The sequence below is a fragment of the Oncorhynchus nerka genome, linkage group LG25 (assembly GCF_034236695.1).
Source record: "Oncorhynchus nerka isolate Pitt River linkage group LG25, Oner_Uvic_2.0, whole genome shotgun sequence".
In the NCBI taxonomy this organism is placed as follows: Eukaryota; Metazoa; Chordata; class Actinopteri; order Salmoniformes; family Salmonidae; genus Oncorhynchus; species Oncorhynchus nerka.
The window spans coordinates 35,607,426-35,633,978 of record NC_088420.1 but is presented as its reverse complement, the minus strand read 5'-3'; the positions used below and the strand labels follow the sequence as shown (position 1 = coordinate 35,633,978).

General features: G+C 42.9%; 2 protein-coding genes across 6 annotated transcripts in view; one reads left to right on the top strand and one right to left on the bottom strand.

Annotated features, from left to right (window-relative positions):
• The window catches only part of LOC115109437 (RNA polymerase II elongation factor ELL2-like), a 49,712-nt gene extending 28,977 nt beyond the window's left edge, over positions 1–20,735 (bottom strand). The window contains exons 1-3 of the mRNA XM_029634327.2: positions 20,598–20,735; positions 13,310–13,357; positions 1,294–1,421 (exon numbers count right to left, since the gene is read on the bottom strand). Of these exons, the coding sequence (XP_029490187.1) occupies positions 1,294–1,421; positions 13,310–13,357; positions 20,598–20,735 (314 nt within the window). The remainder of the gene's footprint in view (positions 1–1,293; positions 1,422–13,309; positions 13,358–20,597) is intronic.
• The window catches only part of LOC115109442 (peptidyl-prolyl cis-trans isomerase FKBP8-like), a 52,154-nt gene continuing 45,191 nt past the window's right edge, over positions 19,591–26,553 (top strand). The window contains exons 1-5 of one of the 5 annotated variants that reach the window (XM_029634335.2): positions 19,591–19,675; positions 20,698–20,748; positions 23,577–24,007; positions 24,422–24,591; positions 24,953–25,041. In XM_029634335.2, the coding sequence (XP_029490195.2) occupies positions 23,581–24,007; positions 24,422–24,591; positions 24,953–25,041 (686 nt within the window). In that variant the 5' untranslated portion in view covers positions 19,591–19,675; positions 20,698–20,748; positions 23,577–23,580. Of the gene's footprint in view, positions 19,676–20,697; positions 20,749–22,021; positions 24,008–24,421; positions 24,592–24,952; positions 25,042–26,553 lie in introns of those variants that run through there. The other 4 variants (XM_029634337.2, XM_029634334.2, XM_065009759.1 and 1 more) reach the window with 4 other exon arrangements.

Below are 26,553 nucleotides of genomic sequence, written 5' to 3'. Positions count from 1 at the left end.
AAAGAGATATTCGATGTCTGATTTGTTATTTGTTACCCATCTAACAATCGCTGCCCTTCTTTATGAAGCTTTGTAGTTGAATCTGTGCATGGAATTCAATACTTGACTGACTGTATGTATGAGGGACAGAGGAAGGCTTAGTCATTAAAAAAAATTATGTCAACCCCTATTATTTCACACAGTCAGTCCGTGTAAACTTATGTCATTTTTCATTACAAATGTTACTCCTACACTAATTTAGACATGCCTGAACATATGGGCTGAATACTTATGCAACACCTATATTTTAGTCATGTCATTTTTATTAATTCACTTTGACAGAGTATTTTGAGTAGATTGTTGACAAAAAACGACAATGAAGTAGCTTTTAATCCTGCTTTGTAACAATAAAATGTGAATAAATCCAAGGATGTGAAAACGTTTGCAAGGCACTGTAGGTCCCTCTGTTGTGTAAGTACAGGACGTTGTCTATTTTCCCCCATTTCAAAATGTATGTAGTTATGTCCTTGAGCTGCTCTTGTATATTTATGTTCTGTACCATGTCATGTTTTATGTTGTGTGGACCCCAGAGATAGTAAGTGCTGCTTCAGCAACAGCTAATGGGGATCCTAATAAAATACTAATACACCAGCAGTCAAACTTCAGCAACACAGCACGCTAAATAGGTGCTTACAGTAACTCAAAAGGAAAAACAAGACCTCAACAAATACTGCTTAGCTCAAAAAGGTTAGAGTTAATGAGTAGTTCAAAAATAAGACTGAACTATACATGGTAAGAAAAACAGTCTGGGATAAGGTGTCATTGGTTTCTAGTGGTCAGTCACATGGAGATAAGGGTTACTTGCGTTAGCAATGAGAGAAAGAGCAAGAGAGAGAGCAGTGTCTCACAATTCCCTGTGGTCCCTATCTGACTGAACTAGTTCGGACGATATGGGCACAAATACATATCATGATAATCTGCCTGAATTGATGCCATAACAATAAATACAATGATAAGTTAATCAAAATGAGCACCACTGTTCTTTAAAAGATCCTTTAACCTACTACTACTAGTTTGATGGTTGTAGCCATCAATTGTCTAATTAACATTCACCCATATTAGCAGACGTTATTCATGTCAAATGTTACATTTCTCTAGTATAGGCTACTTATCGTAATAAACAATATCAGCAAAATGTCTACATTAAGTGATCGGTATGGTCGGTGTCGAGAATGTTTGGTTTATCGGCCCAGCTCTACTGTGAACTGACTGAATTCCATCTGTGGTTGACTGAAAACAGTAGAGTGGGCTTACCCTGAGACATGCTGGTGGATGCAGTCAACGCTGGCCTGAGGTTTGTCTTTGCTATCACTGGACAGGTAGAAGGAGAAGACCCGGAGTGCATCTGGGGCCTCTGGGGATGGGGCAGGGATCTTGATATACTGTTGTAAGGGGAAACAGAGAGCGCATTAGATCACTGAGGAGATCATGTGTAAAGTTATAAAATGTTTATGACCAAGCAGTTTTAGCATATTCAGCTGTGCTTTCGGTTTGCATATTCTACATTTGAGTAATTTAGCAGATGCTCTTATCCAGAGCGACTTACAGAACTGAGTACATACATTTCAATCCTTTTTTTTTGCTGGTCCCTGTGGGAATTCTAAACATGCTAAATAAAACGCCTTGGGTTTGTATCATACAATCCGAAACGTTTTGGTAACTAGTGTATAAAGGACCGCAAAGGATGAGCCTTACGTTAGTCATCAATTAGGCTACACATTTCATTGGAGAGCAAAAGAGGGGTAAATCGGAAGTCTGAGGTCATTGCCATTACGTATGAGTCAACTGCTCGGGGTGACAGCCAGGCAGTCTCTGGCTTAATGCCATTTCAAATGAAGCCCCATCTGAAGCATATGAAAATCAACTAGGCATAGCATATCACTTTTCCAAACTAAATCAGCACACAACTTGAAATCTGTGCTGTGGCTCTATTCTCATCGATTACACAGTATTTAATCTGTGGTTGCTAACTGAATGCTGTGTCCTTTTTGTTTGTGTGTTTAGTTCACAATCCAGACGCACGGGCAAGTCCATGCGAAAGTTCAGACGAAAATTCATATTACAGTTCGTAGAAAAATGTCAAAACGAAGTATAGAATCAATCTTTAGGATGTTTAACATTATTGAAGATTTGTTTCAACTGGAGAATTCCTTTGTCTTCAGAAATGCAATGGAACAGAGCTAACTCTCACGTGAGCGTGTGAAACTGAGCTCGTGGCTCTCTGCCAGACCTCTGACTCATTCCCCCCCACCCCACAGTAGAAGCATCAAACAAGGTTCTAAAGACTGTTGACATCTAGTGGAAGCCTTAGGAAGTGCAATATGACCAATATCCCACTATCTTCGATAGGCAATGAGTTGAAAACTTACAAAACCTCAGATTTCCCACTTCCTGGTTGGATTGTTTCTCAGGTTTTTGCCTGCCATATGAGTTCTGTTATACTCACAGACATCATTCAAACAGTTTTAGAAACTTCAGAGTGTTTTCTATCCAATACTAATAATATGCATATATTAGCAACTGGGCATGAGTAGCAGGCAGTTTACTCTGGGCACCTTATTCATCCAAGCTACTCAATACTGCCCCCAGCCATAAGAAGTTAAGGGTATATTGTATATTAATAATATTACATTGTATTGTATCTGCAACTTTTCCACATACCACTTGGCCAAATTGGTTTAATCTGCTAGCAATATTGATATTTAAAAAACCAATAATATTTCAATAAAATCTCTGGCCTGGACGCCCTACTGTACCTCTGCAAGCCGCAGACCCTACTTTGGGAACCACTGCTTGGATCAACCTTGCAGCATTGCTGTTTTGATGTTATTGCTTTGGAACAACACACAGTTATGTATTGAGTACTTAAAAAATAAAAAAGTATCTCCCCAGAAGGTGATTAGAGTAAAGGTAATCTAGAAGTGTATTTGTTAGTGGACAAAAGTGGGACCTCCTATGTCCCAAAGTGGCAACCTCTAGTCAGCTGTTGGAACAGTGAGGCTGATATCCTGCCCTTAAACATAGGGACTTGTGTCTAGCTACATAGGTGATAGTATTCTACTGTACTGTCCAGAGCTTCCCTGGAATCAAACAGACCCACAGGGAGCTATGGGGCCCTAAACCAGCTAATGAAATGGCCTAAAAACCTACTTTCACAGAATGGCCAATTAAAACACTGGAAGTCATTAACTAACAGGTATTGCCGTGTACTTGAACACACTGGGTGCCGACTGCCCTTTCATTCCAGCTGAAATGGACCGTTTTGTTGATGCTGAGCCTGTGCCCTAGATTCAGAGGACAAAATGAAAGGGACAGAGCGATAGATGGTCCACAGAATGATTATCACTTCTTTTGACCCAGCATGATCACTGACTGACTGACTGAGCGCAGCCATATAGTCCTCAGAAATTAGGAATTGTTTCCAAATCATATGAAAAGAAGTCACGTTCACTTCCCTAGTGGTCTCAGACTAGGGTGAGATGGCTAACACAAAAAGGGCTCCATGTAATAGTTCCCTTTTATTATGAGCACTAAGACAGAGGACAGTCAGTGGGCCTTGAAACAGCCTCTTTAGCTTAACTGTGGAAAGTGATTGATTCCAGGCTGACTGGTAGAATGCACAGTGCCTGGGGCAGATGTGGCAGGCAGGACTCTAGCTGTCACAAATGCCCAGTCATGCAGTACAGCCAAAAGCGGTTTCTGTAGCGTGTAGCCAATAAACAGCTTCTCTTTCAACACCCCCCCCCCCCCTTCTTCTACTGAACTCCACAGCGAGCTTTGCACTCTCCCCCATCACCCTCAGTGCTCTTAATAGCACCCAACACACAATCCAACCATCGACACACACAAAGCACAAGGCAGCCTACAAAGCCATGGACACTTTTGATATCAAACTGACTATTAGTTATGTTGACCTATATCTGTCCAGCCCTTCAGATGAAGTGGTGGGGCAGGATTCCACTAATGTCTGCTTCAGGTTTCCACTAATTAACTGTCATCAACCAAAAAAGCGTCAAAGTAAATAGGAGCAACAGAAGAGCCATGCCTTCAGGACCTATTACCTCAAGACGCTGTCGAAAGTGGTAGCGGTCTTGACCAAAACGCCAAGCAACAAGTCATAGAGGCGCTCCAGAAGTAGGTCAATGCAGATATTCTCCATTGCAGTGCTTTCTTTCAAATGGAGATGCTGATAAACAGCTTGACTGCCCCCAGGCGAGAGCACAGTTCAGGATTTACAGTCTTAGCTCTGCAATCACCCCCCACCCCATACCACCACATCCCCCTCAGTCAGTATGCGCCTTTGGGTCGAGGCAAGCGGCAAGCACCCCCCCCTCCAGCGAAGCGTTAGAATCACCCTCTCCTCCCCGCCACCGTGCACACATCATATTCTAATTCTAATCACTGTTACTCAGGTCAGTCCATTCTGAAGTTGACCCCGTTTTATCCACAGCTTCCTTCTCCACCTTCATAACCATATGTCATTAGTTCCCAGCTCTATGCTTCCTGGCTCATGGGGGAGCTGCTCCTGGTTCCTTTTAGCCCATACATTCCAGTTAAAAGCTCTGTCTGAGCACACAGGGGCCATCCTTGACTTGCTACCTGCAACTTTTTCTCTCTCATCTTCGGATTACATTTCCCAGGACAGTTGTTCAAGCTGGAGGGTTTTCTAACAAACAATCAAAAGAAAAGGAAAACAAAACCTTCGGCCTACATTTTGTAGGCTTTTGTGTGCGTACAAAAAAAAAGAATTAATAATCTATAAAAATGTTCATCACAAAAATGCTGTTGTTTTTAGAATGTCATTCAATTATTTGTGGGCTCCCATTTCCAAACTGACGGAAATCTACCATGACTTTCCCCCTCATCCCAATCTGTTCCAGAACCACAACCCACATTGACAGGTAAGTCTAATATCAGTGTGAATAACAGAGGTGTGTATTTCCATAGAACTGACGACACAGGGCAGGGCGGCTGTACCATGAAGCTGCCCTTTCCATCCCTGATTAAGCCAGGGGAGTCCCACACTTCCGCAAGTCACATGAAAGGACTAAGGTCAAACATCTCCTAAGCTACGCTGCAGCTGAGGCCGTATGCCACACCTCAACATCAGCTGTCAATGCCTCCAACTAACTTACTAGGCCAACATGTGAATGCTAAATAGTGATTAGTTCCCCTAACTGCGGTCTGTACTCCTACGATATTTTATCTGCCCATTCCTAAAGGGACATTTCAAATATATAGTAAGCTATGCCATATTACACCAAATGTATATTGTTCAAATCATTATACAATATCTCAAGACAAGTTACATTTTTTTTGTGAGAATGGATAACATATGCAAATGATTCTAAAACCTCCCCAGCACAACAAATGGAAGTCACTGTGCTACAGTGTACCATCAGGAAAGTGGTAGGTCAGTCAGATTTGCCCTGTAGTGTCCATCCTGTGAGCTGAACTTGGCAGTCGGACAGTTAGTGTCGTCTTTGCCAAATGGCATTAGATCGACAATCCTCAGCACCTTGTCAGAAGAGCCTCTCTACAGGGTGCCAGGGCAGATACAATAGCCCCCTCTGTGGCCCGGGCCCAGGCACATCTGCCGCAGCCTGCACACGGCCGGGGCTGGATGGCTCTGTGTGTTTGGAGATGTCAAATACTTTCAGGCTGCCGCAGCCTGCACACGGCCGGGGCTGGATGGCTCTGTGTGTTTGGAGATGTCAAATACTTTCAGGCTGTTGTAAGGTATGAGTTGGTATGAGTTGGACGGGAACGGAACACCTTGGCGTGGGTTCTGCCGTTAGAGCAGGACCAATGGCACCCTCACTGGTGTCCATGAAAAATTACCCCTTACACCATTTAGTATTTATCACCTTTAAATCACGTTTAATAATGCTCTTCTCCTGCCTTACGTTTGGTGGCAGATGAGGAAAGGAATTCTGGTAAAGAGATTTTTTTCCTACAGCTAACCACACATCTGCTAGGAAAGATGAAGTCTTTTTTGGTGATGTTTTTTCTTCTTCTTGGGTCTGTAGATGTAAGCGGACAGGCAGAGATCCCAGCTCTATTTAGCATGGCAGCACAGTGATGAGAGCAAGCGCCTAGATATACAAACGTGATTTACTATAGACTGTGCCTCCTGCCTTGGTCTGTACTGACACTGCTGGCCATTGTCCTCTCATCCCAGTCTGCCTCGGTCTGTACTGACACTGCTGGCCATTGTCCTCCCATCCCAGTCTGCCTCGGTCTGTACTGACACTGCTGGCCATTGTCCTCCCATCCCAGTCTGCCTCGGTCTGTACTGACACTGCTGGCCATTGTCCTCCCATCCCAGTCTGCCTCGGTCTGTACTGACACTGCTGGCCATTGTCCTCCCATCCCAGTCTGCCTCGATCTGTACTGACACTGCTGGCCATTTTCCTCTCATCCCAGTCTGCCTCGGTCTGTACTGACACTGCTGGCCATTGTCCTCTCATCCCAGTCTGCCTCGGTCTGTACTGACACTGCTGGCCATTGTCCCCCCATCCAAGTCTGCCTCGGTCTGTACTGACACTGCTGGCCATTGTCCTCTCATCCCAGTCTGCCTCGGTCTGTACTGATACTGCTGGCCATTGTCCTCCCATCCCAGTCTGCCTCGGTCTGTACTGACACTGCTGGCCATTGTCCTCTCATCCCAGTCTGCCTCGGTCTGTACTGACACTGCTGGCCATTGTCCCCCCATCCCAGTCTGCCTCGGTCTGTACTGACACTGCTGGCCATTGTCCTCTCATCCCAGTCTGCCTCGGTCTGTACTGATACTGCTGGCCATTGTCCTCTCATCCCAGTCTGCCTCGGTCTGTACTGACACTGCTGGCCATTGTCCTCTCATCCCAGTCTGCTCAGTCATGGCTGCTGCTGTGAGCTGCCTGTCTTTTGTTCTTGCATCTTCCCCCACACAGCTGAGTGCAATGGCCCGTCGGCCCGCCTGGATTATTCATGAACAGCATGGACGTGTGGTTGGCGGGCGGGTGGGAGAGGGGGACAGCACTGTCACGGTGTGGCTCCCCGATCAGCTCGTGCATGAGGGATAGCACTCCACAGTCCCCGCTTTCCTCTCCCTCTGGAATGTGGTCAACACTAAAGCATCCCAGCAAAGGGACAAACAGAACAGAGAAAACTAGTCTGGGAGGAGGGGAATGGGTAAGAGCTGGTGCCGAAAAGCATTCCCTCTCTGCATCTCTTCACAAACAGCCATATGCACACGCTGGATCCATGTGTACTATGGGAAACATAGCTAAGACATTCACAAAGAAAGGCAACGTTTTACCTCTGGAGGCTCCACACGGTCAAAAAGGAAAAGAAAGCTTACAAGTGGCATTTAAAAAGGAAGGCATAATTCCAGTGACACATGCAGACAACTATAGAAGGCAACACAGGCAGACGATGCCTCAGGGAATATTCATATTAATTCCTACTCTCCACAATCCTCCCACTGTTTACCGTATGATCAATGACTCTGTGGTGACTCAGATTGTGAATACAATGCATGAGATCACCTCTCCTTTAAAACCAGGCTTTTATTGAGGCTGGCTTTTTGTTCCTGTGCTTCAAGTCAGCCTGACCATTGAGGGGGTTGGTAGAGAAAGACTGAAGATCCACAGAGAGGAGGAGTGGGGGTCTGAAGGGGGTTGTGAGGGGAGTAGGGGGTGGGCAATTGTTGTGGCGACAACATCCCCCAAGGTATTGGCTCTTATGCCAAGCTAAATTTGCCTTCTCCAAGAGACTGGGCTAATCTGTCAACCTCAGCAAACACATGGGTCACCAACTCACCCCCTCCCCTCAACATCCCCTCTCCTCCCAGTAGTGTTCCTGTCTGAGTGGATACACAGATAGGGGGGGGGGGGGGTGGAGAACACTGATGGCAGGCTTCATAGACAGCCCATTTCAACATTACATGCAGACACTTTTCCACTGGTTACTATAGTTACAGTGTTTGAGGATTATGTAGGCCCATGTCTAACCATAAGGCTTGGGGGTGGAGGGGCAGTATGTGCTATGTGATGTCATGTTTTAATCAATTGTTTAATTACAGTGATCATGACCAACTTTAAGAATGATCCAAATACGCCCTTTACCGGACCTTGATTCCAAACAGTCGGTAATCCTTTAACAATTCCCAGATTGTAACATGGAAAAGTACATCCAAATCTGATTAATTTACGCAGAGCCTCAGAGAAACAAGACAAAATGGAAAACATGCACCGAGCGGTGACGTGGAAACCCATTGTGAGCAGATAAGCCTTGCCTTGTGCACGACAAACAAACACTCATAAACCAACACATGCCCAAACACACACAAAACATACAGTGAAACCTCAGTATACACCAAAGTACTCTTTGCACACAAAGTATATCTCCCACTGTCAATGTGGTAAAGATTATCTAAAGGTTGTTATTCTTCTTTAGGTTAAACAATAGCTCAGTCTGTAGTACTCTAGTGATTTGAGCCCTAAAAGAACAAACTACACACTGCAGACAAACCCTGCCCTTTGACCATTCCACTTCCCTAAGCATGTTTGTTTACCGGGGCAGCGTTGCATGTATCCTGTTGTGCTGCATTTTTAAATGGCGGAAAAATAATGGATGTGGGAAGAGTTCAGGAAAAGCAACCATTGCAGATAGCCCAACAACCAACGAGACCAACAGAAAGATTGGAGGAACAGAGGATTGCTCTTTCTTACATCACATACTGCTTTCCACTCTCGCTGATGGACGTTTTGTAGCACTAGTGCGTTCAGTGATGTTATTACCCTCCAAAAAGGTAACTTCTGGGTCAGTCCTTACTGGTTTACAGAATGGTGAGGCATCTTCCATAAATTGGATTAGATCCAACAGGATCTCATTGGTCTAGCCTATTCTTCTGATATCATTTAAATATCCATCATGATCCCAGTTAGATGTAGTAAGCATTTGCTAAAGTGGCAAGATGTCTCACAGAATGACTACATCCTAAATTCTACGTCGATTATATGTCGGCCAGGCATTCTATTCTGATGTCTCGGCGACGTCTTGCTAATGTGCAAACACTCTCCAAACTACATATTCCCTACGCATTTTGATACGTCTGCCAAAAGGTGTGCGTGCTTTTTGGGATATTCCTAACACTGTTATTGGAATGTAAAAGAGAACACTAAGACTGCACAAGTATAAACAATTGGGGGCGTTTCAATCAGTCTTTCTAATAGATTTTTGACCTGTGCTAATAAACAAAATGGTTGACCTAATACTGTATGTGAGCAGAGCTACAACAACCTCCTGGAACCGATAGTCATCCTGGTGAGGATACTACACACTGAGGCTGTGCCAGGCCAGACAGATCAGTGCTGCTGGGAATCAACGGTCTCAGTTCAATGCGCCAAACAATCAAAACTCTATACCTTCAGTTCCATATCAGTGTTAAGTTACGTGTTTAATTGCTACACAAAAACGAGCTAAAATATGCTCGTTAAAAAGCCCTTGTTGTGCGATAACTTGGATAATATCATCATCAAATGACTATTTTGGAGCTACATTAGCAATCTCAATATCAGAGGAGCTTGCTAAAGAAAGAGGGCCAGTCTTCCCTGGACTGGGAGAGGTCTCATGCGGCTTGTCCCTCCGATATGTGATCCCAAAATGGGGCCAACAGCTTTGCCAGTCAAAACAGTGGGCCTCAGACACGCAGGGCTTTTTGCCTGACACATCTGGATGAATAGAGCGGCGTGTGCCCTTTCAGGCACACGTGGGACGACTCCCCCAACCTCTGGCTGAGCCACTGGGAAAGGACCTTGCTCTAACCGCATTCCTCTTATTGTTATTCTAATTAGTGTTCGGGAAAAAAAATACTGACTGACTGACGGGCGTGCACACACACACACACACACACACACACAACAAGAGCTCATTTGCAGTGAGAAAGGGAGGCGGAGCGCTCTGGGTGGGGGTAGATGTCTCCCAAGCCAAGGCACGGGGTGAAACAGCACAATAATCTGGGGGGGCAGACGGGGGGGGGCAGCTAGCTGATCCTTCACACACAGTCGTCATGAGAAGATCTCTGGGAAGAATGCTCCCTTCCTCTACTCTCCTCCTCTAAGCACCAGCCAGTCTTCAGTTCGATAATATCTGGATGTTCTGCCCAGCAGCTGTGTATATCAACTCTTATATGCAAGGTATTCCCCATATCTGGAGGGGGATGAGATCACCATCAATGTGAAACAACACAGAAAGAAACTGCTCTGCAATATATAGCCCAGACAGATTATAGAGAGCACACGTTTTTAAAAACTGTGGCTGTAACACTGTATTATAGCATTTCTGGCAAGAGCAGAGATCCCATTTTGAGGGCATACTGTACCAGCAAAACAATGCTTAACCCAGATCCTTTCTCTAGTTCTTATTTGGGAAGCTGAGTGGGAAGCAAAACAGGAATCTCATCATTTGCAAGAAGATTTCTGGAGGCAAACAGGAAAGTGATCACACTGCAGGATTATGTGATAGAATTCTATCCCCGCACAACAGAGCCATGAGGAAATACTGTGCCAACCTAATCCAAAAATCAACACTATCCAATCTCACAAATTGCAATATCCCTACAATGAATGAATTGTCACCATATGGCACAAATACTGTAACAGAGCTCATTGGACAGAACTCTTGCTAATAAAGACAGACGCTACCTTAGGTGTGGAAAAACAACTTGAAAATCACACACTGTTCATTTGTGTACATGCACTCGACATGAGAGATGGATAATATGTCCAATGCTGTGAAAACGTAGTAAAAAAAAATACAAATCACCAAAGAGAGCTAAGAGCTAATAAAGGATTCCATTTCTACTAAGCAGACATAAAACATGCCAGCTAAAAGACTGCTTTGCCAGCACTACAGGAAAATAAGCACTAGGATGTGAAATTCCAGACCATGAGAACCCAAACCTAAACTGAATAAGTTCCTAGATCCCAAGTGCCGATTTCAAAGTAATCCAGACCTGAATTCCTTTTAGACTGAGAGCTTTTGTGAAATGGGAAAAGAATTTCACATAACCCTCTCGTCTTCACGTTTATTTCTTTACAGTTTCGTCACCTGCTCCACTTTTAATTTGTTAGCTTACATGACAAGGTTGTTATTTCTTTAACCACTGCAACTGAAATCTCATTACTGATCAAGCTTTTCAATTTTCTTCCCTTCAATAACATTCTGAATATGACAAGGATAGCTAGTTGTTATGAGCAAATGGTTCCAACCTTATCACTGGGGGGGACAATGGGGGCACTTGTCAAGCATGAGTGACTACACATCACCAGGTGATACATAGTTGGCCACATAGCCAGAGGAAATCTGTGTGTCAACCACAGCATGGCATTGCTTGATCTGGGGACTAACTCCTAACACCAAAGGTGTTGGAGAGAGGCCAGCAGAGTGGTTATGGGAATTCCCTTGGCTTACTGGCACTGGAAATGGAAATGTGACATGAGCTAGCAAGCCCTGAGACAAGAGCAGGAATTGTTTGAACTGGTAGGGCACATCTAAGAGGACACTGCCACCTGTCACAAGAATCACCCCTCTCTTCACCCACTCTTCCTCTAGGCTAGTAGGTTGCTCTAGATAAGATGGGCAAGGACACTTTACTGTACTGTTGTAAGGCACCTTAGAGCCCACTGGTCCCCCTCTGTCTGGTGTACTCCTCCAGTCTGCCATGTTACCAGCATCCACCCGCCCCCCCAACAGTAACAGCTTAATCTGCTCTCCCTCCAACGGCTGCAGATAGCTCATTAATGCCCAATCGGCCTGCGCAGGGGGGCGCTGTCAGAGGGGGAGGGAGCCTATACTTGAATTCCGCCAAAGCAATTTGAATATGTAATGTGCCAACAAATATATAATCACAAAATCCTATTCAGTGATTAAAGCACACTTCAATTACACACTAAACAGAACGACTGACGTTCCCTATCCGTATTCATCTCGTGTGTTTTGCATATGTTCAATTACACTCGCTGGTTTGCATATGCCTTATAGATAGGTTTGTTTTTACCTAAGCTACATTCTGTGTCAGAATACTTTATTATTTTCTGATGAAGGGCCATAAAGAACAGTGCAGACAGAGGGAGAACAACTCCACGGCTGCCATAGCATCCCCCTTTCCTCATCTCGGCTCTTTCATGTCTACACAGAGACAACAGGCGTGGAGACATGGGGCTCCCTGGGGTTCACCAACTCCCCAACCTCCTCCCCCTCTCCAAACAAAGCCTTTCCAGTTGCCAGCCTGACCCAGTAACCTGGCTAACAGCCTGAGGGTATGGTGTACCCGCTCTTAGGGCCCGTGTGAGCGCCCAGGCCAGCGTTTGTGTACAGAGCGAAGTCACTTTGGTCAATGCAATCGGCTCTTGCAGGGATTAGAGCAGCTCCTTTTAGACAGGGCTGATTGTGTGGTAAATGTGCAGTAGGCAGCGCTGGGGAGGCTGCTCTAGTGCCCCGGCTAATCTGGTTGGACACAGGCATCTTTCTTTACTGCAGTTTCACAGGAATGTCTTCTCCATTTCACTGCCAAGTGTTTCTGTAGGTGATGTACTAGGTCTGACTACACTCAGCATCAAGGATAATATGACACAGAGCCACATTCAAACAAACCTGCATTGCAGTATTTATGCATTTGCAATATTACCTTTTCCCCCCGTAGCCAGATAAAAATCACAAACATGGTCCTGGAATACTGTGCGAATACCAGCTATATGCTTCCAGTTTTCAGAATGACTGGCAGTACTGTACTTGTGTAAATAAAGACTCTGTATAAACATTGCTGTGGCAGGACCAATTAAATCCGGTTCTAAATCTAACATGGAAAGAGCTGCCTGAAACATAAACCTTAACTCACACGCCACAAATGCAAAGGGAGGCCACATTAAACACTGATAGTCTCTTTGTGAGGCAGTCAAGCTTTTAATGTATTTATAACGACAAATATGAGAACTGCGCCACTCTACTGTATATCCCTGTAAGGCAACAATAACCACCAGCTGAAGACTAGAACAAGATCCTCACAATATGTGCCATCTAAATCAGGCCTTCGGGGTTCAGTCAGTGGATGCACATGCATGCAACTGATCTGCCCTCCTGTTTGAAGCCATATTGGTTTTGGATCTCGTGAAAACTGCAGTGGCAGAGCGGTCGCGAGTGCTGCCTGTACGGCAAATCAGAACTAATTAAAGCATTTCATTTCTAAAGCTTTAGAAAGGAGGTGCAAAAAACACATTCGTCTTACCCCCTGGCTCCCCTTGAAGCAAACTGCTGGCTGATTTGGTAAGGATCCCTGGGAAGGAGGAGAGAAACGGAGAAAGTGGTTATCGTTTAATATAACAGACACAAGCATTGCAGATCAAATACAATTGATCCTAAAAACACATCAGGTAGCATTTAAAATATTGAAAGGAAATATTGTTATTTCATGCTAGCAAATACCTTTTCTGCAATTGCACGCTCAACACTGTCAATTTCTCACAAAGCAATCACCCTTTATTCATCAAGCTAACAATGTATTACAACAGTACTACTTAGTTCAATTAGACCAGTGGGGAAAATTATACCCATTAGCCAACTATCACAATAATTAGAGTTTCCTATCGCTTATTTGCCCCAATGGCCAGCGTACAACTTCTTAAGTGTTCATTCAATAACAAAATGTGCTCTTAAGGCTTTGTGAGTGTGCTCATATCCGTGGCCCGTCGCCAGTATCATGGTTCTATACGGCCAGGTCCACAGATCAAGGGGCTTCACTGCTAATCTGCACTGGAATGTGTCTGATTAATCAATCTAGAGCACAGAAACCTTGTTTCACTCAATCAGTTCTCATAGTCAATTGGAAATGGGGGGGGGGGGGGGGGGGTGAGGCGTATCAACGGAAAAGCCTCATCACAAAGCTTTTAGTGTAAAATCCCTAATCATTTTCTTAGCTGATTACTAATTGTACCTTCGTTTACAAGTGGGCTACATTTGATCAGCCCTTAGGTTTGTGCAAGTCACAATACAGTCGTTCATGTACAAAGCTGTCCCCCAAATAAGCCTTTATCTAACCATAAAGAGGTGACCATGCTGTGCATGCTTCAGGAGTTCCTCAACATTCAAGCATCAGTACCTTAATATGACCAGAATGTAACATTGAAGAGAACAAAACAAAACTGTTCTCTGCTCTCTGAAGTACTCCTAGCGATGGTACAGGGTCAAGAGATAAGAGCCACTATCTGAAAGTTACAGCTGCAGCCATGGTCAACAGGCCTGTTTATCTATTATAGATGGTTTTGGGGTCATCATGCTCCTTTCTTTCCCTCTGGTCATTGCTTAACAGGCCTACAGCTCACTTTGTATTTTAAAGTGTAGGCTTATTAGAGATCCATTTCTTTTCATGGGTAAGAGTTGCAGGATAAACGTCATTAACAGAGGTTAGGGGCTGCCACTTTGCTCCTATAGTCGGAGTGAAACCCATAATGACCAGACTTGACCACCGTTGTTGCTTTCTGACTGTAACACCAGTGTTACACTACTAGAGCAAAGCACTTAACCCTAATTGCTCCAGGGCCGCCATTGATAATGACAGACCCTGGCCGTGACCTCACTCTCTGGGGGGATATGTGATATGCAAAAAACAAATATCCAGAAATAGGACAAAATATAAGCCCCCAAATTAAAAATAAAATTAAAAACATTTGGGGAATGTGTGTATACAATCTGATGTTATACTAGGGAAATTGTGTTTGTATCTAGGGCTGACAGTGAAGACCTGTGAATAGCAGAATCAACAACCTCTGGATAATCAAAAACAGTTGCTTTGTGAGAAGGTGTTAACCGTTGAAGGAGTGTGCAGGTGTGCTGAATGAGGAATATGATCAGGGCTCTAAAGTCCACCCCTTTTGGTCACATATGCTCCAAAATATTGTATCTGCAAGAACTGCCATTTTAGTTAAATAAAAACAATTGCTAGGTAGTTAGCCAGCTCTAGGTCGGCTGTACCTGCGCCAAAACTCCAGTATTTCTCATTTTCTCTCCAGTTTGTTCTCAATCTTCTTTAAAAAAAAGAAAATGGTAAGCCAACATGTCAGCACTTTTATTTCTATGACTGATCAAAACAAGTTCTCATGTCCCTCTGCAGCAGATGAGTAACTTGAGTATTTTGGCAAGGAATTTGTTTGGAGCATCGAATTGCAATAAAATGCCAGTATCGAATCGCAATACATATAGAATAGTGAGAATCGCAATACATATAGAATAGTGAGAATCGCAATACATATAGAATAGTGAGAATTGCAATGCATATAGAATAGTGAGAATTGCAATGCATATAGAATAGTGAGAATTGCAATACATAATTGTATCGGCACCTAAGTATTGTGATAATATATTGTTGTTATTTTCCAGCCCTAATTATTAGAGAGAAACTAATTGTTCAAAAGTTATGACCTACATGTAGGCGCTACATTTTTTATTTTGCACAGTGGTGGGCCGCATTTACACATTCATAAACCATGTCGCAGGCCGTTCTGAAACTATTCGTGGGCCTCTAACCATTTGTTTACACCTTGTTCGGTTAGCTAGCAGATAACAATAGTAAAAGTGTGCTTTTACACAATGTAGAAACCTAATATTCCACAAATGACTAATTTCATGAATAGGTATGTGTATCAATATTTTAGGTTATAATTAACAATGTCTAAAGGGTTTTTCGTTTCTAAGGCACAGCGTGTGCTTCAAAAAAAGCTGGAGTTCATATAGGCTTTATCTCAATCAATGTAAAACTCTGCTTTTCTGGTGCTGCTAAATTTATTTTGTGCTCCTAACTTTAAGTTGGGAGTACCAGTGCTACCAATGATTTTTTATTTTATTTTAGAGCCCAGCATATAATCAACTAAAACCCACACAGAATTTATACATGAGCTATGAATATTTGGTCAAGAGAAAAGAATATATATAATAATAATAATCTACTTTGACTGTTGAAATGAGAGCAGAATTAGTCTACATTAGTGAGACAAAACACCCGTATATTTTACTCTGCATCTGTTTATACTGCAGCAGCCTACATTGGCCTTCAACAGATGAGGAAGTTACCATGCATTGTCATTGGGGAAAGCAACCCATAGTTCTACACCACCTAACGGACCAATAAGCTCTGGAATTGGGCAAGATTTCAAATGTTTAAAAGGACACCACCAGAGGACAATGCCACCCACCCCTATTTCAATGTAATTCCTGTTCTAGAGCGGAAATGCTCGTTTAGGTTCCACCTCCGAAGGATGACGCAGGCTACTTACACATATTCACGAATTGGGGAAGGGAAGGTGATTTCCACATGGAGTGGAGAAACATCAATAAATAGCTAGCTATACTGACAGCTGTCAGTACCCTATCCTGCAAACCTTATTTAGCTAGCTACACTGACAGCTGTCAGTACCCTATCCTGCAAACCTTATTTAGCTAGCTATACTGACAGCTGTCAGTACCCTATCCTGCAAACCTTATTTAGCTAGCTACACTGACAGCTGTCAGTACCCTATCCTGCAAACCTTATTTAGCTAGCTATACTGACAGCTGTCAGTACCCTATCCTGCAAACCTTATTTAGCTAGCTACACTGACAGCTGTCAGTACCCTATCCTGCAAACCTTATTTAGCTAGCTATACTGACAGCTGTCAGTACCCTATCCTGCAAACCTTATTTAGCTAGCTATACTGACAGCTGTCAGTACCCTATCCTGCAAACCTTATTTAGCTAGCTATACTGACAGCTGTCAGTACCCTATCCTGCAAACCTTATTTAGCTAGCTATACTGACAGCTGTCAGTACCCTATCCTGCAAACCTTATTTAGCTAGCTATACTGACAGCTGTCAGTACCCTATCCTGCAAACCTTATTTAGCTAGCTATACTGACAGCTGTCAGTACCCTATCCTGCAAACCTTATTTAGCTAGCTATACTGACAGCTGTCAGTACCCTATCCTGCAAACCTTATTTAGCTAGCTACACTGACAGCTGTCAGTACCCTATCCTGCAAACCTTATTTAGCTAGCTATACTGACAGCTGTCAGTACCCTATCCTGCAAACCTTATTTAGCTAGCTTTTGTTATCAGTTGTTGCTGTGATTTGTTTTACTACACCATATTCAGAAGATTAGCCAGCTGGCTAGGCTGTGGCTGGTGCTGGATTTTTCATAAGCATTTAGGGAAAACACAGATGGAAACCAGTATCTTTGACTTCGTCATCTATTGTCGTCTCCAAAGTTTTGGCATTTTCCATAAATTGTGGCCACGAATTTTCCGTCAACTTCCAGATGTTGCACGCCACGTCAGTCTGTTGTTCACTTCTGGCTGAGCTTGCACCACAACATCAGGAAGTAGCATCACCTAGCACGGTGATGGAAAATAGTGTTTTATTAGACAGTACTAATATTTTCCCTGTTTTTCCTCCCACTGACAAACCATTAAATCAAGTAAATGAGGAAACCGATGCACCTTTAAAGCCTGAATGGAGGCTGTTGTGTACGAGGTCCATGGGGACATGAGTGTATTACCAGCTGGGTTGAATACGTCGACGTCGAGAAGTAATAGGTCATCAGGAAGAACTACGCCCTCTACAGGTCTTGGCGCTAAAGCCCAACTATATCATTCTTTGACTAAAACGACGACTTATTGACTTACAGTAAATCGATGTGCAACATCATGGGTAAGGTCGTGATGGGTAAGCATCGTGTTTCAGTCTAAAAAAAATAAGTGAATTTCTTATTAAGTCCTATTAACCTGAGTTGAAGAGCAACAGTATATAGTCTGACGTGAACAGACAAAAGCGGTGAGGGAGGAGCACCCTTCTCAAATCGAACAGTAATCTGCACTACTCTGTCAACAAGGCAGCATGGTGCATCATCTGGAAACATACATCATATCTTTTCCATCAAATATACACTACCGTTCAAAAGTTGGGTCGCTTAGAAATGTCCTTGTTTTTGAAAGAAAAGCACATTTTTTGTCCATAAAAATAACATCAAATTGATCAGAAATACAGCGTAGACATCGTTAATGTTGTAAATGACTATAGTAGCTGCATACGGCTGATTTTGAATCGGAATATCTACATCGGTGTACAGAGGCCTATTTCAGCAACCATCACTCCTGTGTTCCAATGGCACGTTGTTAGCTAATCCAAGTTTATCATTAAAAAAAGGCTAATTGATCATTAGAAAACCCTTTTGCAATTATGTTAGCACAGCTGAAAACTGTTGTTCTGATTAAAGAAGCAATAAAACTGGCCTTCTTTAGACTAGTTGAGTATCTGGACCAACAGCATTTGTGGGTTCGATTACAGGCTCAAAATGGCCAGGAACAAATAACTTTCTTCTGAAACTTGTCAGTCTATTCTTGTTCTGAGAAATGAAGGCTATTCCATGTGAGAAATTGCCAAGAAACTGAGGATCTCGTACAAAGCGGTGTACTACTCCCTTCACAGAACAGAGCAAACTCAAAAATGTGGCTGTTCACGGATGAGTCCTGGTCTCAATTGTACTGGGAAGATGGCAGACAGTGTAGCGTGTATGGCGTCATGTGGGTGAGCGGTTTACTGATGTCAACGTTGTGAACAGTGTGCCCCATGGTGGCGGTGGGGTTATGGTATGGGCAGGTATAAGCTGAGGACAATGAACACAATTGCATTTTATCAATGGCAATTTGAATGCAGAGATATACCCTGACGATATTCTGAGGCCCATTGCCATGGCCGCCATCACCTCATGTTTCAGCATGATAATGCATGGCCCCATGTCGCAAGGATCTGTACAAAATTCCTGGAAGCTGAAAATGTCCCAGTTCTTCCATGGCCTGCATTCTCACATACATGTCCCCCATTGAGCACTTTTGGGGTGCTCTGGATCGATGTGTATGACAGCGTGTTCCAGTTCCCGTCAGAAACTTTACACAGCCATTGAAGAGGAGTGGAACAGCATTCTACAGGTCACAATCAACAGCCTGATCAACTTTATGCTGAGGAAATGTGTCACACCAGATACTGACTTGTTTCCTAATCAACGCCCCAACCTTTTTTTAAAGGTATCCTGTGACCAACAGATGCATATCTGTATTCCCAATTACTTGATTTCAATTGATTGATTTCCTTATATGAACTGTAAATCTTTGAAATTGTTGCATGATGCGTTTATATTTTTGTTCTGTGTAAGTGCACGCACATGACACTTTGGCAAAAAAGATGGCTTTATAATATCACACGAGTATCTGCACTCTCATTGTCTAGAATGATCCCACCGTATCTTGTCTCCTTCCGCCTGCCTTACATCTTTGAGGACATGTATTTTCATTGTTAGAGGGACTATCTTTTCAATATAATAGAAACTCTTTGGCCGTGGGCTTTGAACAGAGCACTTGGCTCAATCACGCTCGTGAGACCAGCCCGGTTCCAAAACAACTGCAATCACCTTTCACCCGGTGTAAACTCCTCTCACCAGCGTTACCGGGGCCAGATAATCGAATCCCCTCACTGCACAAAAGCACAGCAACAAAACTGCCCTGCCACCACCACCCAATAGCAACAAGAGACTCCAGGGTTGGGGTGACAAGTTTTCATGTCCTAAATAAGGTATTTATTTCTCACCAAATACACCACGTTTAGAATAGATATCCTTTGGAAATTTGAGTAATTTAGAAACGCTTACACATTATCCATGTCACATTGGCATATTGCTATTAGGCTAGGCCTACACATTTTTCTAAATGACAAACTGCAACATGTTATCAGAAACCATAATAGGTCATGTAGGCTGTTACTTTTGAAAGTAACACCATTGCTGGATAGATGAAAACCTACTTTCGATGGCCTACATTTATGCTACATTCAAGCTAAGAATTCAAATGTTAATTATTGTTATATTTAGAGCCTAAATATGGTGGCTATGTCGCCATGATCTGTCTCAGAGACTATCCCAATGTTAAAAAGTAGACTACAAAAGTTATGAAACGACAATGTAGTTAGGCGCTTTATTCCAACATATCACGATCATTTAAAATACCTGCATTGTTATTTTCTCAATTACGAATAGATAGCCCAAACATGAAGTCTGTCTGAAGGAATATAACATATGTTTACTATAAAACATCAATGGATCACATACATACGCTAATATTCTACACAACAAACATGCATCACACAAATTACATGTCTCGTTCTTTTTAGCGAAATCGGTGGCGTTTTCCAAGCAATTTTAAAACAACCTCAAATTGTGTATTGGATGCTATGGCATTATTTCCATGAAGTCCCATATAATCAAGCAACCATAGCCTACTTAAACGGAACGCTTTTCCATCGACCAATAAAGCTTACACCTATACAGTGCAAGCACAAGGAAGTGTACAATCACCACATAGGCTACTGTGTCGCTGACACTTTTGGAACTTTTTACCCCAGTGGTCTACCTACCTCTTTTCACTGAGATTAGACTAGTCGGAGGAGTATCCAAACAAACACCTGCGCGATAGTGAATAAAGAATTGTCTAGGACTTACCTTCAGATTCTGATAGGCTTCAAGCGTTCGAATGGCGGTATCGGTTAGCTTGACGTGAAATAGAGTTTTATTTTGAGCTTTCTTGTTGATTTTTGCACAGGAGAGCCCATACCGATGCTCCTGTCTCAGCGCTGCCATGACTTCAACTGGGGTAAATTGGCGACATTCTCATTGAAACGTCACTTGGACCTAGGAGGAGTTTACATTGCCTGCGTTGCCGTGTTCACGTCACACACACACACACACACACACACACACACACACACACACACACACACACACACACACGACACACAAATTGTTAATTTGCATGTCTTTGAATGTCTTTGTTTTGATATTATAATAACAATGTCATACAACATGTTTGCATAATAATCCTTCTCAGTTGTTTTCTACTAAATGAGAGGGAAAAACATATTGAAGAATTGCTTGTGACAGATTTTTTTGTTTTGTTATGCTTCTATTGTGAATATGAATCATAATCATTGTTATTACTATATTGCATAAAGTGAAATATATCATATAATCTCCTTTTTGTGTAGCCTAATACAGATAACTATGTTTATAACCAATGTTCTAATTCATTCTACAGCCCTGGGGTCATAACAAATAAAAACATTATTATATCTTTTTTTTTCAACTACTACAAAAATAGCCTATGGTCCGTTGATCAGCTGGGCCGATCCCCTGCTCCTAGACAGATAAGGTGAAACAGACAGTGATGAAAAACTAGGACATTTGGGTTAATTAAAAGGTGTAATCCCTAACAGACAAGATGCTTGGGCAGTGGTTAAGGAGATCTATCACAGCACTAATGGAGTATTTTTACTTGTCATATGGCCAGTCGAGGTTCTCTATGACTATCTGGACCAGACTATCAACAACACATGCCTCACAGCAAATGTACAGTACATAGCCTAGTGCAGTATGTTGTCTTTGGCAATAATGTGAGAGGAGATAATGAATTCAGACCCCAGAGATTATCACTGTGAATGTTCTTGTCGGTTGTAGCTACTATGTGGGACAATATACCTCAGGAGATTTAACAACCCAAATCCAAACTCTCAAGTGATGGTATTACGGAATTGTAGAATGCAAGTGTGGCTCTTGCTCAGCTGTGTATTAGTCTAATAAGGGTATTTTCAGTAAATGGCTCTAAGCTGTTTTGCAGTGCTACAGTATTAAGGGGGTTGGGGATAAAACAGAGCGGGATCATTAAACCATATGTAGGTGCAATTAGAAAGCCTTGTTCATGTTGCGTTTCTACACAAACTAAAATACATAATACTCACAAATCATTTTGAATTCATACAGCAAAAAGTAGATACTTTGTATTGGAAATGACCTTTATTGCATTTAATTTAAATCAGAAAATAATTTCCCCATTGGATGCTAAATTAATTAATCTAACATTATTTTGATATTTTCTATGCAGATAATATGCATCGTTCTTAAATCAGTCTATACATAATTGATAAACAAGACAAGTGTAATCCTGTCTATCCCAATACCCATTTCAGGTAAATAACCATAGCATTCACTGCAAAGCTCATTTTCCCTTTAGTCAAGTATATTTAGTTTAGGTATGACAGTACTTTTGGTTCCCTTTTCCTGTTGCGACATGACCAGAAACAACAATGACACACACACACACACACACACACACACACACACACACACACAAACTCAAACAAGAAAATGCAATAACTGTATAAAATGAATGCAAGACCTCAGTTCATGTATCCTTGTTAAGATAACAAATACTTTATATTATGTTGACACAGTGCCAGGGGATACCTGACAGACACTCCAAAATCACGAACGTAAAAACATTATGTTTGTGTCACTGTTTAAAAACCAAAGCTGTTTTCATTTAAATTGTGAGTGCATTTTGAATTGAGGGATGGTTTATGATTACATGGGTTGTGGTCGTATATTCTGATCTTGGTTGAATTTGCAATTCAATGAGTTATTAAGCTAATACACTCTATGAGACACAGTGTGTAGTCATTATAGTACTGAGGCCTGTCTTGTCTTGAAAGTGTTGCTTACTGGCTCCTGTTCCACAGAAAGTATGTGGTAAACCTAGAAAAACCTGTTCGCTTTTCAGAAATGTATTACCCTCAGATCACATCAGATGATAATAATATCTAGTTTGTGCCACACACATGTTGCTGTGATTGTTTCCCCCTTCAAACGTATAACAGGATTAAAAGGTGTGGAAGTGCATACATTGTTGATTATTAATATATAAAGGGAAATCCACTCGACTCAATCTAGCACTCAATGTCTCACATAGGTCATCAGGGCCATCCTAGGAACGTTGGGTCTCTCTCTTAACACTCGACTACTTAAAAAGGGAAAATAAGATCTCGCGCCACAGAATAAGACAGAACTACGTCCAAGACAGCAGTCCCTAAGATCTTATTGGTGGAAAGCATTCATGGAAACTGCATTATGGGGCAGCGCGATGAAGTCATTAAGAAGCTTACAGACGTTCTGCCAGATTAGATGTTGCTCTCCTAATCCTACAGATTACAGTCACGCAAGCCTGCTGACCGAGTGTGCTTCGTTGTGTTGTACAATTTCTTTGCATTGATAATTTCTTGTTGCTCCTAACTCTCTGGAATATGTAGGCTATCAAGGAGTAACAGGATTGAGAGGAGGTTAAGGTGAGACTGTGTATAGCTCTAGTTGATAAAACAAGGCACTGGTAAAATCTATTGATGCAACCGGGATTCAGTCTAGTTATGGATGTTTTTAAATTGGATTTAACAACAGTTTATGTGAATGTTTGGTTTTCATAAAAACTACAGACTGTCTCTAATGGATGAAGGCACATCTCAGCTGTAACTAGACCGAGCAACTGCTTCCACACTACAGAACCAACCAGCCAGGCAGGCAGTGTTGGGAGAGATAGGTGGAGAAGGATCATCTCTTTGGGAGGCTTTCACAGATGGTGTCCCTTGCTCCCTGTAGTGAGATGGAGACAGAACCCTGCCCTGGAATGCAAGAGAAGCGGGTGGTGGAGACCAATGAGCCAGTGTTGAAGAAGGCCTACACAGGCCCTGGTGACAATGAAAGTCAGGAGGAGAAGGAACTGTCCCATGGGCTTCAGCAGGAAGACAAGGAACCCCATGGGGAGGGAGACCCCAGAATAGACAGCCAGGGTGGAGGGAAGGAGGGCACTACGTTAAACCAGCTGTCTGAGATTACAGAGATCCCCTGTGTGGAAGAGAGGAAGCTGAAGACCCCCAGTTTTGTGAAGACAGTGCGGTTCAGTGAGACAGAGTCTGTGGAGGACAGAGAGAACTCGGAGGAGGTTCTCTTCCCAGACCATGAGATGGTGCAGTGGACCTCCTCCAGCTTCGAGGAGCTGTTCCTGGCTGAGGACTGGGAGAACATCACAGGTATGATACTCAATCAATACTGTCACGTCAAAGTTTTTTATGAATGATGAAATATTGAAATGGTTGTTGAAGCAATATTGCGCTCATGGTAAACATTTTTGTTCTATTGTTTGTCAATTACTGTGGCACTGCCTGTAATTTGCTTGCCAACAAATTCTACAGACATTGGAAGTTATGTGGGGTATTGTCTATGTAATTCATTTAATTCTATTTAGTCAAATTCTATTCTATTTAGTCAAACACTGGCATGTAATGGCTTCTGAAACGTTATTACACAACATTATGCCCTTTCCTAATAGTTGTTTTGTCTCCAAGTGTCTGTTGATCAACAACAAGCAGATTAACCCCCAACCTCCTTCCTCCCTTTTTCTCTCCCCCACTGTCTGTCCATCCCTCGCTCCCTCCTTTCCCCAGATGATCGGCTGTTGAGGAAGAAGGTGCTGGTACCTGGCCCACAGCAAGCTGAGCACCCAGCCTGGGGTCAGGAGGTCACAGTCAAAATGCAGGGAGTGCTGGAGGACAGGACTGTGGTGGAGAAGGACCCTAAACTGGTGTTCGTCATCGGAGAGGGAGATGTAAACCAGGTGGGCCCTACAGACATTCTGACTGACGACAGGACAGGTTCCAGCACACCTGTCCTCCACCCTGTCACACACACACCTGCACCTGCTAAACATAACACAGGGTTGGCCTGCTCCTTCAGAGAATCTACATGTGATATATACAGTATAGGTTGCAGTATAGCCACAACACAACAGCATTGTAAGTTATGTATTGGTATTCTATGTGGCTATAAGGTTTCAATGTATGCCATCGTAACACTAGACATTTGAGGTAAGTTAATCACTCTTCATTAATAGATTTTCATAATTATTATCTAATGTGTGCAAATAAAGTATTAACAGTGAGAGATCTGTGGATAATACAGTGCTGTTTGACACACAGGCCCTGGAGGAGTGTGCCATAGCCATGCAGCAGGACGAGATCACATTACTGCTGGCAGATTCACAGTACACCTATGGACTTCTGGGAAGGTAAACACCGCTGGGAGAAAAACACATTCATGATCCACAGCACCACTGTAGGGCAAAGACACAATCACAACACTAACAAAACGAAGATATTGGTTAAATTAAACTTGAGTCCTGCCCCTCCTCCGATCTAGAAGGAGGTTGTGTTATGGGGGTGAGGGTGTAAAAACCCCAAAATTGATTTGGCCATCTATCACCCCTCATTTAAAAAAAGTAATGTGACATATATCATCACACTAAGGAACTGAGTCCTATTGTACCTGTTGATCAGAGTGTGGCGGTCCCAAGTAGCCTGACTAATGAACCACAACCCGGAGCAGATGGCCCCCTCCAAAGACCATTCACACATGGCTAGAGGCCTCTACCCTCCCTCCCACCCTATGGTAAAGACACCACTCAAATGACAGCCAATGGCTTGGATTTACAACCCATGCCCCGTTAATGAGCCATTGCATGCATAGAATTTAACACATTGACACCTGTGGTTCTGACACAATGATACTTCACATGCAATGTTTACTTCAACATGCTGCTGTAACGTGATCCTTACTCTGCAAATTACCACTTGATTTGCAAAATATATATATATATATATTTTTTTAAGCAGTTCACCAGCCGTAAATTCAGATATTTGCCGTATGTCATGCTACCTTTTTCAAAAGTATACATTAATGTTGTTCATGCACAGGCACATAACGGTGTGTTTCTAACAGGTAAACAAAACTGGATAAAGCTCATGAATAGAGTGTCATGTCACACAACATGTATAATCTCCCACACAGATTACCAAGTCATGTTGTTTAGGATCTTCCTCTGGATGTTGACATTCAACCCAATGGAGCTAATCAAGATGTGACAATGTTTTTGGACAACACAGCATGAAGATAATACAGCTGTCCTATATGCAAAGAGTTATCCGTTGCACTCTATTTGCATTTTAGAGTTTACATCCCAAAATATAGCTGTTTCAGAGGATCCAGGGGGAAAGGGAGTCCTCCGACTGTGGCATGCGTCTGTGTGCTCTTTCATTTCTTGCCGGAGCCTGATGCAGTGTGATGAGCATGCAGTGCACGTCTTGGCCTCCATGTGTGGTCCTATTCTATGTGTGAGGTCTTGTTAGTATTGAGTTTGTGGAGCTCTAGAAAGTAGTTGTTCAATTCTGTTTTAGCAGAGAGAGGGGTGAAAGGAAGGTGATCCTCTGAGGAAAATCTCTACCTCTGTCTGTTCCTGAGGTGAGTCCCCTGGTCTGTTCCTGAGGTGAGTCACCTGGTCTGTGTGTAGACAGAGAGAGCTAGAGAGGCCAGGCAAGCAAGCAGGCAGGAGCTCAGTTAATGATTGTTTTGCTGCATCTGGTTAAGGCTGTGTACTGTGGAGTCAAATTTAGCCCTTCCCCTGAGGTAGTCCTCCTGGGCACCATGCCAGCTCCTAAAAGGGTGGTGACAAAGCTGTTTAAGTAACTTCTCCCTGTTGTGATGTCCAACAATGAAAGACAGCTAGTGGTGTCTCAGAGAGACA